At 50.5% G+C, this 12298-nt stretch overlaps 1 protein-coding gene across 1 annotated transcript; it reads left to right on the forward strand.

The window, feature by feature from the left end:
• Positions 1-349: 349 nt before the first annotated feature.
• On the forward strand, positions 350-3126 carry MIND_00286400 (uncharacterized protein; the record flags this gene model as incomplete). Its single annotated transcript, XM_037359729.1, has 4 exons — positions 350-352; positions 400-999; positions 1052-1582; positions 1636-3126. The coding sequence occupies 4 exons, from the start codon at positions 350-352 to the stop codon at positions 3124-3126; spliced, it is 2625 nt and encodes an 874-aa protein (XP_037224824.1).
• Positions 3127-12298: the final 9172 nt, after the last annotated feature.

Consider the following 12298-nt stretch of genomic DNA (forward strand, 5'->3'; position numbering starts at 1 on the left):
TCTTTATAAGTCGCTGGGAATAAGAATGAGATCCGACGGTTACTTTTCAAAGGCTCAGCGGAGTAGATCTTTATGTAGAGCAAGAGCAAATAAGTTCGCTTGCTCGGACAATCTTTTGGAAGGGGATGTGATGTAGTGTTGCTATCCCTGCTTGGTCCATATGCATGCTGAAGGTGAGATTACATGCCCCATTGTCTGGAATTCATGTATTGTTGTGGTTGTATGAGGACCACTCGGAATCCATTGTTGATGCGTAACGCACGTCACGTCACGCCTCCGTTTGGTCCCGACTCTGAGACATTTTATGGTCCATCCGCCAACTGCCTAAGCATCTTCCTTCACTCTCACCATGGTGCGTCGTTTCTCAACTAACAGCCTATGTCGCTGACCCCGCTGCAGTCCAACAAACTCTATGGCCGGAACCGCGACTCCGTTGCCGACCTCGAAACCGACTTGCATTCCATATTCGAACAACATCCCGACTCTTCTGTGGGCGATGATGGAACACCCATTATACCCGCCCACGCCCTCGTGGATGTTCTCAAAACATTCGCCGACTCCAATGGCGTAGAACTGCTTTCGCCTGAAGAGACCGAGCAACTGAAAGCTCTTCTCGCCACCAATCCAGACCTCGAGGTCACGCCGCAAATTACGCTAGCATTCATTGCCACCAGGACAAAGAACAGCCCGCCTCAGAGCCCGCCAATGACGGAGGACGAGCTGGATTCACCGCGGGGGAGACAGGACGACCGCAGCGTTGTAAATTCAGGGCGTGACTCGCGTTCTTCAAGCATCGATTCCGTTGGGACGTCGAGAAATCATAGTAGGCCACCGTCGAGAGGCGTGCCACAAACCCCCAACTCTACTGCATCCCCATTCGATACTTCGCGGCGTCAAAGGTCAACGCCGCTGGGAGGAAATGCACCCTCAAGTTGGGCGACGAAACGACCACCACATCACCGGAGGAAGAGCGATGCAGGAAGTAGGAGTGACTCTGAGGTACGCGGAATCACCTTCTTTGTCCCATTTCTACAAAGCTGACGTGTTACAGCAAGTATCAGCCAGCCCAAGCGCTTATGGGCGTCCAGCGGGTCGTATACGGGCACCTTCCAATCCCACATCTCCCTCAACCAACATGATGGACGATTTCGACAACCCCGGCTCCCCTCCACCTAATGGTCGTTTTTCGCGACCATCTTCTCGCCAACAGGGCCGTCGACCAACCCTCGACGAGGACTTGTACAATGATCTGGACCATACCTTCCGTCAAGGGCTGAACTCATTACCCATGCCCCGACCGACCGAAGACGACTCAGACAGCGATGATGAGGCCCGCATGGACATGGTTATGGACCGCTCAGCTGCGTCCAGCACTGTCAGCATGATGCCACAAGACCGAGTTGAAGCCCTCCAGCGGGTGAACGACGACCTCACCCGCAAGCTTATGGAGAACGAGCGGACTTTGCAAAACAAGCTGGCAGAACACGAGTCGATCCAGGAAGAACTCCAAAGTAAACTGGACGAGTTGTCCAACGAGCTCAGCGCGGCCAAGCGAGAGGAAAAGGAACTGCGAATCAAGGAGGTGTGTGCCTTATTACTCTGAGTTTCACCAGAAACTAAAGATTTATTCCGCAGCGTTCCAGCCATCATCAGATTCAAACCCTGGAGGCCGAAATCTCGAAAGTCAACCGGCAACTCGAAGCTTCCAAGGCTTCATATGCCAAGATGAACAAGCTGTATCAGGACCAATTGAGCATGGCTAACAAATATCGCGACGAAATTCGTGAACGCGACGCGAGCACCCGTGATCGCAACAACGAGTCTGAGGCGCTGAACCAAGACATCCGCAAACTCAAGGTTGACGCAGAGATCTACGAGACGCGGATTGCCCAACTCGAGGAAGAGTTGGCGGCGGCGCAACAAGCACACATCCAGCTTGACGAGCAAAAGCAAGAGAATATGCTGCTCAAAGAAACTATTGACCGAATGCGCTTTGACCTGGACGAAATGCGGAGCAATAACGCGAGTGCTGTCGCCGGTGGCTCGAGCGGTCATAGTAGCGCCGCAAACACGATCAGCAAGAGTCTTGGCGCTGAACTGCTCAAAATGAAAGGCGGGTGGAACGACGAGCCTGAAGAGGAGGCTGCAGATGTGCCTGCGAGTACAAGCTCGCCAAACGAAGACGACGAAGACACCGAGGGCGAAGATGTCATCCAGACTATCATCACACGCAAGAAGCGCAAAGTCCAGAGCAAGGCGATGGACAACCGGATGCAGAACATCCAGCGCCGCGAGTTCGAGGAGCGGAAAGAGTACTCGGATATGGCCACGCAGTATGACCTCGAGCAGTTTTATGTCTCGTGCAAAACGCAAACGGACGCCGAAGTCAAGATAATAACTGCGTCGCTCAGTACCCAGACCGATCCAGAACCTGTCGTGGAACCACCCCCGCCACGCAATACCGTCGAGATGGAGATCCAAACGGAAGCTGACCCGGAGGAGGATGTCAAGCCTGACGCGCCGCCAGCCTACAAAAAAGAGCTGTCGCCAGAAGAGCAGGAAGAGCATGACTGGCGGGTTACAGTCGCGACGCTCAAAAAGTACCATCCTGGGTCCCGTCTCGAAGAGGGTGTGCCTGACGGTATTTCTCTCGATGCGCTGGAAGACTGGCGAGCCCTGAAGGAGGAGCTGGGTGTCTCGTGTTTAGTCGTCGACAAGATCATCGAAAACTCGCCTCACACCGGCCTGCCACGTGCACCGTCTGATGCTGCTGGCGCCTCTCCACGGCGAAGAAGCGGTCGCTTCTACAACATCTACAACACCTACGTTTATGGTGGAAAGACCCCCCACCCGCAAAGCAACGCCAATCCGTTCCCTGTTATTCCCTCTGCGATGTTCTGGATCGGCGTCACCTCGATTGCGTTCTTGGCCGTTGGCCCGTCGCTGCTGATTCCCTACTACACCGTGCCTGGCGGGCCAACGATGCACGACCGCGCGGTGTGGAACAGCTTCAACACGATGAAGTATGCGGGCGAGGGCTTCACACACGAAACCGATGCGCTGTGGGGTTTATTGGGACGGGTAACGGGCGGCGCGGCGCGGATGGTGCGTGGCTGGCCGCAATAGATGGGTTTTTATGGTCTATGCCTATGTCCCATGCTCCTATGCCTCCTCCCCGCCATGCCTCCTCCCCATCTCAACCCCCCAACTCCGACCATAATACCCCTGCCACGAACTGATACCTCCACTCACCATTGACAGCACATACTTACACATTCCCTTACCCATTCACGTATATATTCATGACCAACCGATTCACGACCGTCTCCTTCCTGTTCATGACTTTTCCTTGCTCATTTATGTATTATTCCACTGTAGGTGTGTTCAAGAAAATGTATTTTGACTGTATTGGACTGTTTACCTACCTACCTACCTGGATATTTACGATTACGCGTACGATTCTAATAGACCATCTGGCCTGCGTGCTTCAGCCTGTAAAATGTTCAAGAATTGGAGTTGCAGTCTTTTTTTATGCAGTGAGCACTATTATTCTTTACTCAGAAGTCATCAGTGCTTATATACTGACTATAAATTGATGAGTAAGACTTCCTCTCTAAGGGGCGTGGGAACCCGCACATTAACTAAAAATGGGCACCCAATTTCTGACAAATCAGTGTTGCAGATCTGATGTCTGAATTACCAAATAAGGTAATTTTGACGTCACGTGCTCCACAATCAAGGCCTTTGATTCATCAGAAATTTTGGGCACTGATTTGGGCCCCAATCTGCTGTTTTGCTGCAAAACTCTGATGTGTTTGGTTTAGAAATGCTGTAAGATAAAGTAAATAAGGGTAATTATTTTATAAGGGCAGCAATTACTTTAAAGCTCTGCACAAGTGTCGATACCTGCAGATGTTTGCACAGGTACCTGCTGGAAAACATCTACAGGTTTAACATTTGTGGATACAGGTATCTGTTTCCCACGGATGCCGAGAGTATAGGTATATTGGCTTTGAAATAGGGTTGAGCACAGGTCCGGGTCCAGATCTTAGAGAGCTGATCCTGACCCTGATCCTGACCCTGACTAACCTTGACCCTTCTAGGTACAGGGCTAACCAGGTCTGGATTGACCCACGGGTTGCAGCCATGGAAGCAGAAGATGTATTTGGGACAATAATTTTGATATAACACACAGTTTGCTATATGATATTAGCTCCAATATACTGACCTATTTCATTCAATTCTGCCGGTCACAGTCACATCAGATTTTTTAGCCAAAATATTTTAGTAGGTCACAGGGCACAGCTGATTTCTTTGGTCCTAAAGTGTCCCAATAAGCTAGCTCGTCGCGCCCGGCCTTTGGAAGTAGTACATGTAGGTAGGTAGGGAATATGAATACGTAAATCTCCAAAGAGACGGGGAAGGCAAAAATTCATGTATGAGCGCATAAGCACATGATACATAGGTATCAATGTGCCAGGCTTGGCCGCAAGGCCACAATGAGACGCTCCGCCCCGAGAGTGCAATTTAGGCAACTCTAGGAAAAAGGAGACGCTCACCGAGAAGCTCCCAACCACAAGAGGGCAACTTAGGCAGCTCTGGGCAGGAGACAAAACTCGGGGCAGCCTGCGGCCAGCACGACGTACCACTGGGTGGGAACCAATGCCATAAGCGAGCACCCGGACCCCCCAAAGGAGCAGCGCTCCAAAGCGAAGCACGGCCAGCAAACGCGAAGCAGCGGCGGACACCCCACATGGAGCGCTGGGACAGAGAGGATGGGAAAGAGGGGGGAGGGTGAAAAAGGATGGATGGAAAGAGCAGGAAAGGAATGTTGGACTTTCAATCCGGCGGCATGAACAGCCACCCGGACCGTTCTCGGAAACAGCGCTTGTTCTCAGATTGCCATTCCCCTTCTGTTCATTCCACTTTGTACTTCATATGTACATGCCCTTCAACAGACTAGTTTAGACACTGTTGTAGTTTATATGTACTTAAGTAGCTACTTGTTCAATCTCAAATTGTCCTCTTTTCCCCTCCCATTTCCTCCCTGTTCAACAGGTTATGGGCCCCGCCCTCCTTGATTAAATCCCGAAATCTCACTTCTTTTGATCTCTTGTTCCCATCATGTCTACCGGCAAAACCAATGTCAACTCTTTGCTTGCCGCTGTCCCGAAGCTCGATGGCACCAACTACTATGACTGGAAGTTCGCGATGGGCTTGATCTTTGCGCCGCGCCGGCGCCAAGGTGTACTCCGCTGTCACCGACTCCATTCCCGCTGCCAGTGCTCAAGATGCTGACTGGAAGGCAGCCGCGGAGGAGGGTTTTGCGCTGATTGGGCTGGCTGTCCAACAAACCCAGTACATTCACATCCGCAGCGCCACCAACGGACCCGAGGCTTGGCAAGCTCTGGCCAAAGTCTACGAGAAAAACAGCCGCGCGACGCGTATCATGCTGAAGCGCCAGCTGTACGGGCTATCGCCATGACCCGGCCCGACCAATGCAGGATTACATCACTGACATCACGACACTCGCGGCTCGGCTTTTGGCCCTGGGCTCCAACACCACACTTTCCGACGACGACACCATCGATGTCCTGATCTTCAACCTTCACGACTCGTACTCCGGCATCGCGTCATCGCTTACTGCATCGACTGGCACACTTGCTCTCGCTGATGTCACCTCAGCACTGCTGGATGAAGAAGCTCGGAAGGCTGCTGAGAAGCCTACTAGTCACGAGCTCTCGGATCACGACCCCGAGAATGTCGCTTTGCGCGCCGAATTCACCTGCTTCAACTGCGGGAAGCCCGGTCACATGGCTCGGAACTGCCGCTCCCCCCAAGAACGACGCTGGTGCGGTTCTATTTGATGACGAAGAAATTGGCGGTGTATGGTAGATGGATTCCGGGGGAGTACCCTGATGACAAGTTGGATGTATTTGTGATGGGTTCCTCGGCATGGGTGATCGAGATGGCTTTCCGGGGGAGTTCCCTGATGACTGGTTGATGTGATACCTGATGGACCTGATAAGTGTTTCTTTTCTTTTATCTTTATTCTTTGATATGCCTGGGATTCGGGGAGTGTTGGACTTTCAATCCGGCGGCATGAACAGCCACCCCGGACCGTTCTCGGAAACAGCGCTTGTTCTCAGATTGCCATTCCCCTTCTGTTCATTCCACTTTGTACTTCATATGTACATGCCCTTCAACAGACTAGTTTAGACACTGTTGTAGTTTATATGTACTTAAGTAGCTACTTGTTCAATCTCAAATTGTCCTCTTTTCCCCTCCCATTTCCTCCCTGTTCAACAAGGAAGGGAGGTGGCAAAAGAGAGAGGGGAAAAAGAGAGAAAGGAGTGAAAAAGGAAGAATATAAAGAGCAGAAGGGAAGGAGGTTGACAGGAACATACCCTGTCCCTCAGGGAAGGCTCAGGGACAGCCAAAGATAGTTCTCCACCCAAGGGAAAGCCCTAACTAATGCTTGAGGTCAGAGCACGTCCTAGAGGTGAATTCCAGCCACAAAGGCTGGTATGCTTGAAGGGAGGACATAAGGGAAGAGAATGGAAGGCAGGAGAGAGTGGTAGAGTGAGAAGGGAACGCACAAAAAAGTCTTGAAGCCACACAATATGGTGGTGTCGAGCAAGCGCTGAAATGATGTCAGCCGCTAAAGGATGATGTCAGTGTCGGCTTTGGCCGAGCGCTCCCACGCTAGCTTATCTAACGCTACGGTGGCTCGTGCCTTGCCCTGCTAGCTGGCAATTAGATAGATTTTTAAAATTTCTGCACCTGTAGCGCGCTGCATTTCCTAATCGGGTGATAGGTCACACAAAATTTGGCCTGCCACCGAATTGAACATTTTGGCAAAATAGTCATAGTTCACAAGCCTGCTGAATTGATCAAAATGGGTCAGTAGTATATACTTATAGCCTATTTCTTGAGATTTCAAGTATATTTAATACAGTTTTCTTATATGTCACATATCACATGAGTGACTTGAGTGGCATGTAATTTTTTTTTGTCTCTTAAAGACTTACAAAAATCATATTTAGATAGGGTCCCTGGTAGGGAGTTATTAAATTACAACAGCTTTTTGGACCCTCCAGGTTGACCCTGAAAGGGTCCAAGTTTGGCTGGGTTCAGAAATTGGTGTACCCTGACCCTAACCCTGATAGACCCTACCCTGAAACCCTGTGGATTGACCCTGACCATGCTCTACCCTACTTTGGAAGATCATAATCTTTATTATCTTATATATGTTTCAGTCACTACAGTCTTCTTGTGTCCTGTAGTGTCCATAACAGTGTATTACTTGATACTACAATGCTTGTAAACTACTGTAAAACCATGTGAGAGGTGAATTTGTGCACCATAAATCTCTTTTCTGTATCCTTTATGTCCTCCAGATATGATGGTGACAGAGTATGATGCCCACGGTATTTCTTGTTTGCCCAGGCAGCTTCTGTGCCATTGAGCCCATGCAAATATGCATCTGCAAAGCGTGACGAGTGTGTGGCAAAACGGGCGCATTGACTCGATTGGCACCAATAGCTTCAAGCAGGTTGCTCCAGAGATCTGCTTCCTTTGTCGATGGCGGAAACATGCAATAAATCCGCTTTGCATAGCCCCGGTGATAAGCTGCATTTTGGAACACACATAGAAAACCACTGTTTTTGTTTGTTTCATGGGTACAGCGCACGTCTAGGAACTGGCATGAGTCCCGAATGGCCAGTTAGGGAGATATCTGCAAGGAGGCGGTTCGACTCGACCATTGTTGATAGCAACTGGCCGTTCAGAACGACTCTTACAACAACCAAAAACAATAGCAGAGCCCAACCAATATAGAGGATCCATCCAATCCTATATATATACCAAAAGGGAGTGTAAACCAAAAGGCATATTCGGTCTGGCACGCGCTGGGACTCAAACTCAGAACGCTCCGATGAAGGTTCAACCAGGCTTTGAACGGATCAGTCCCTGACAGTATTGGAACGCGGTTTCGGAACTTACGCAAGGGCAAGGACATGTGGAGGTGCGGTTAAACGGGAAACATGACTCAGTGGAAACGAGGGCTTGGCTGCAGATCGCGGCGACCTTAACCCGTAACCGTCCAACCGAACAACTCGACAATAGATTGTGATTATCTCGTTAGAGGAGTTGCCTAACAGTGTCTGGCGGTTAGCCTCAAGTTATGGGTATCGATGGAAAGCTAGGAAGTGGAGCAACATGACGATAACAATAACGGTTAGCGGACCGTTCACAAAAACGCATAGACGGTCGCAACAAAGGAGGATTTACAAAAGTCATTGACACCAAACACGCGCTACCGGTCATCTAGACCTGGATTTTCGACTCTGGGCCTTATGGCGAAACAATACCTTACAAATTATGCACATGGACCATCATTCTGTTGTGGCAATTTACCTGATCTTATCATTTTCTGTTTTAGTATTTATATCTCTGTCCTGTATTTGAGCGATTCATGGATTGCCCCGCGTTACTAGGTGCATCTGGGGATCTAGCTTGTCAACATCATCCTGCTAGCTCTTTCATTCAAGTAAAAAGGCGTTGTGATCAAAGAGTTGAGGGTTCCGGTTGCCATATAAAAGAGTTTCGGTTGGCGTACACTTGGTTTCGGTTGGCGGTCGAGAGTTTAAGGCAGTTAGTTCCTGACTTGAGACGACTCCTTAGGTTTAAGGCAGTTAGTTCCTGATCCAAACGAGTATAAACAGTTCTGGGCATCGTATTGGCGCTTTCCTATTGCGGGTTTTCGTCGATAGTACGCTTAAGGACAACCACAGAATGAATCTTTAACAAGATTTCATTCGATCTACCCTACAACCTTGCACACCCGTGTACAGGCTCTGTTCCCAGGGTTCTGCACTCGTATTAGGAGACGGTTATTGGTGGTTGTTGGACGTTTGGAACGGTGTTATACGGTTATCGCTCAGACAGAACGACTATTTGTTGTTTTGTTGTTGGGTTTTAGTTGTGTAGTGTCGGTCTCATCTCCGGTCTCCCCCACCCGTCATCCACCCTCATCATCTGGAGCCCACCGCAAGGGGTGATCAAGTGTTATATTGCAAAGAACTCTGTTTTGTGCAAAACAGCTGTGACAAGAAAGAAGACAAGCAAGCGCCCACACGCTTGGATCAAAGTACAAAATTCCACCAAAAGGGAAACAGAAAGATCTCACTGATTCTCAACCAAACGACTTCCCTGGATTGTTAAGAGGCGTTAGGAAACTACAACCAACACCACTTTTCGTTCTCAAATTAACGAAGAAACCAACACCGAGAACCACGCTCAACTCACAAGGAGCTCGGAACAGAGAGGCACCACAAAAATCGACGAAACCTCAAGCATCCTCGTCGCGGAAACCGATTCAAGCATCGAACAAAAAGTGCTTACTAACAAAACCAGCAACAAAGCGCAAAACAAATGAAAGGAACACTACAGTCGAAGAAGAACAACAATTGTCGACGCCATCTTCATCTTTAATGGATCTATCTGAAGGCGAATTCAATACAAATCGGGTTAACGAACAACCGATTGAACAAAAACAACAACATGGGGGATAACGGAAACGTGAATAACGGAGGACTTGGGGGTGCTACTGCACGTTTTAAAGTACCGGAAACCCGGGATTCGGGTCGCCCGAGCTTCGATGGGAAGACTTCCGGCAAGTTGGAGAAATTCCTAGACGAGTGCGATCGCATTATCGACCAGGCGGGTATTACTGAAGCGGCGCAAAAGAAGGAGACGGTGTTGCAGTATTTGGATACGCGACATGTGAAGGAAGCGTGGAAGAACTTGACGCCATACGGAGGAGGAACGTACGAAGAGTGGAAAACGGCGATAAAGTCGATGTATCCAGAGTTGGATGAGGTGAACGAAGGGTTGAGGAGGCGTTTGAGAGAGATTTGCGTAGAAGCCAAAGGGGGCGAGTCGAGAGGATTTGGGGTTGGTTATTCGTTTTTGTGCGTTCTTCGTACCCAGCTGGAATACATAGTTCAATGCACAACAAATGGGCAACAGCCCACAGATGTAATGCACAACACTTGGGCAATAGCCCAGACATCTACAGGGGGGCTCACAGGCCATCACTATTGATGGCTCCGGCACCTGGACCATCAACAATGATGGCCTCGGGTCCCATCAATTGGTTTTCAGCACCCTTTTCCATATATTAATTAATTAAATTGACACATCAGTCACGCTTTTCGCGCCTGCCCGACGCGCTTGGGCGCCGCCGCCCCTACCCAACACGCTTTTCTTCTTTTCCTCCTGCTTCTTCTTTCCCTTCTTTGTCGCGGCCCCCTTCTGCGTTGTAGCTGACGTCGATACGTCTTCATTGGCGCCGACGATCCCCGCAGCCCCTCCAAGTGATTGGACATCTGTGGTGGTCGTCCCGGTCTTCAATTTCCATCTAGCGCACGGTGAGTCAGGAGGATTCTAAGCACTATCGCCACTTACTTTGTCATCTCCTCCAAAGCCCAAGTGACATCCTCCACAGCTTCCTTCCACTCCTTTGTCGCCCCCGCACACTCCTTTTCGCGCTCGGCCCACCAGACGAGACATATGACGACGTTCAGCATGCCGTTTTTCCCAGGCACATCCAACGACGACCAATCGGCGTTGTCATCGGCACTGTCTCTTGACAGATCTTTCCCTCGCCACTCAGGACAGATGTCCACCCACCACTCCTTCCACTTCCTCCCAAACTCGACTGGGTCGGGAATCTTGGGCTTCCAGCCAAGGCGACGGCCACGACCGACCCAAGCATGGATTGCTTCGGGTCGCTTTTTAGTGGGAAGCGATTCAAGCTGACTGAGGTGAGTTTTTACCTGTGGCTTGAAGGCGAGCACTTACGGATACCACAAAGCCACACGCTCTTTCCCATTCCAACCACCTGTTAGCCAACGGTGGCCACACTTGGTCCTCGAAAGAAAGAGCAAGGTGGTCTTTGCGAGCCTGGAGCGCCCACGCTCCATCGCTCGTCACTACCTCCTTCGAAACCTTGGCCTTCGTTACCACGCGCTTCTTTGGTGGTGGGCCCTCCTGCGCTGGTTCGTCGTCTTCGGGTTCAGAGAAATCGCTGTCGCTGCCTGAACTGTCGGAGTCTGCCACATCCACCTGGGCTTTCCTCTTGCGTTTTGACTGCGTCATGGGGGGACCTCGGTCAGCTCCAGCCCAGGAGTTGGATCCCAAACCCAATCCTTCCAGCCACGCGCGATTTCGCAAGATGTTCTCTTCCCGCTGGTTCTCGAACTCGGAGTTAAACCAGTTCAGCCCAATTTCGCGGTCCCTCTCGGCCTCCGACAACTTCAGCAAGTATGCGCGATAGAGTGGCCCTGGTGGATTCTTGAATCGAGAGAGGGGGTCTTGCTCGGGGTCTGGGTCTGGGCCCTCTTCGTCTGCGGGATTCTCTTCGTCAGCAGCGCCAACCGCTGTCTCCTTCTCAACGACTACATCGTCTGCGACGATCTTGGTCTTTTTCGACTTCGAAGCTTTGCCTTCGTCGACTGCTTTGCGTTTCTTCTTCGCTTTCGACTGGGATTCGACTGGAGCTTCGACAACTGCCTTAGACGACGTCGTCGCAGCCTCTTCTGGGACAGAGACATCTGCCAAAGAAGTCAGCCCTTGGACGGACAGCATCTCCGTTAACTTGCATTTTTTGGCCACGTATCTCGAAAACAAGCGGATAGACTCCGCATACGATGCAGGGTCTATCTGAGCAAAGTCACCGGTATCGTCTTCTTCGTCTCGCGAATGTAGGCTAAAATTCTTTTCAGTGATCTTCTTTTCCAACCTTTCGATGCGACTCTACCTTTCGACAACCACATTCATCCCTCCATTCAACTCCTCGACCGTACCAAAATATAGCGCAACTTGGCAATTGGTGTACTGTCCAATCATGTCGAGCAAAGGCTGAACGACGTGAGGCAATCGTTCTCTCGCGCTGTTAATATGATGAGTAACCCAATCTGCTAGCGCACAACAGCAAGATCATACGTCGCTCTGTCCTCTGGCTCCATCGAGACGAGACCTTCGCTCGCTTCCTCATACGCCGCGACCGCCTCGCGATGGGCTTCATCAGCCTCTTCCTTCACACGAGCTTGGAGCTCCTCGCTTTCTTTGGCCAGCAAAAGCGCTGCGACGTCGCCGCGAAGCTTCAGCTTGTCCTTACTGGGAGCGTCTTGATGTCCAGCCGTGACAATGGCTTCTTGTACCTTGGCCTTGAAATCTTCATGGCCCATATAGAATTGGGCGTCTGTTGGTCGTCGAGGGACAGCTCCCTTCA

This window comes from Mycena indigotica (assembly GCF_014461135.1).
Source record: "Mycena indigotica strain 171206Taipei chromosome Unknown Mind.scaff0002, whole genome shotgun sequence".
NCBI lineage: Eukaryota > Fungi > Basidiomycota > Agaricomycetes > Agaricales > Mycenaceae > Mycena > Mycena indigotica.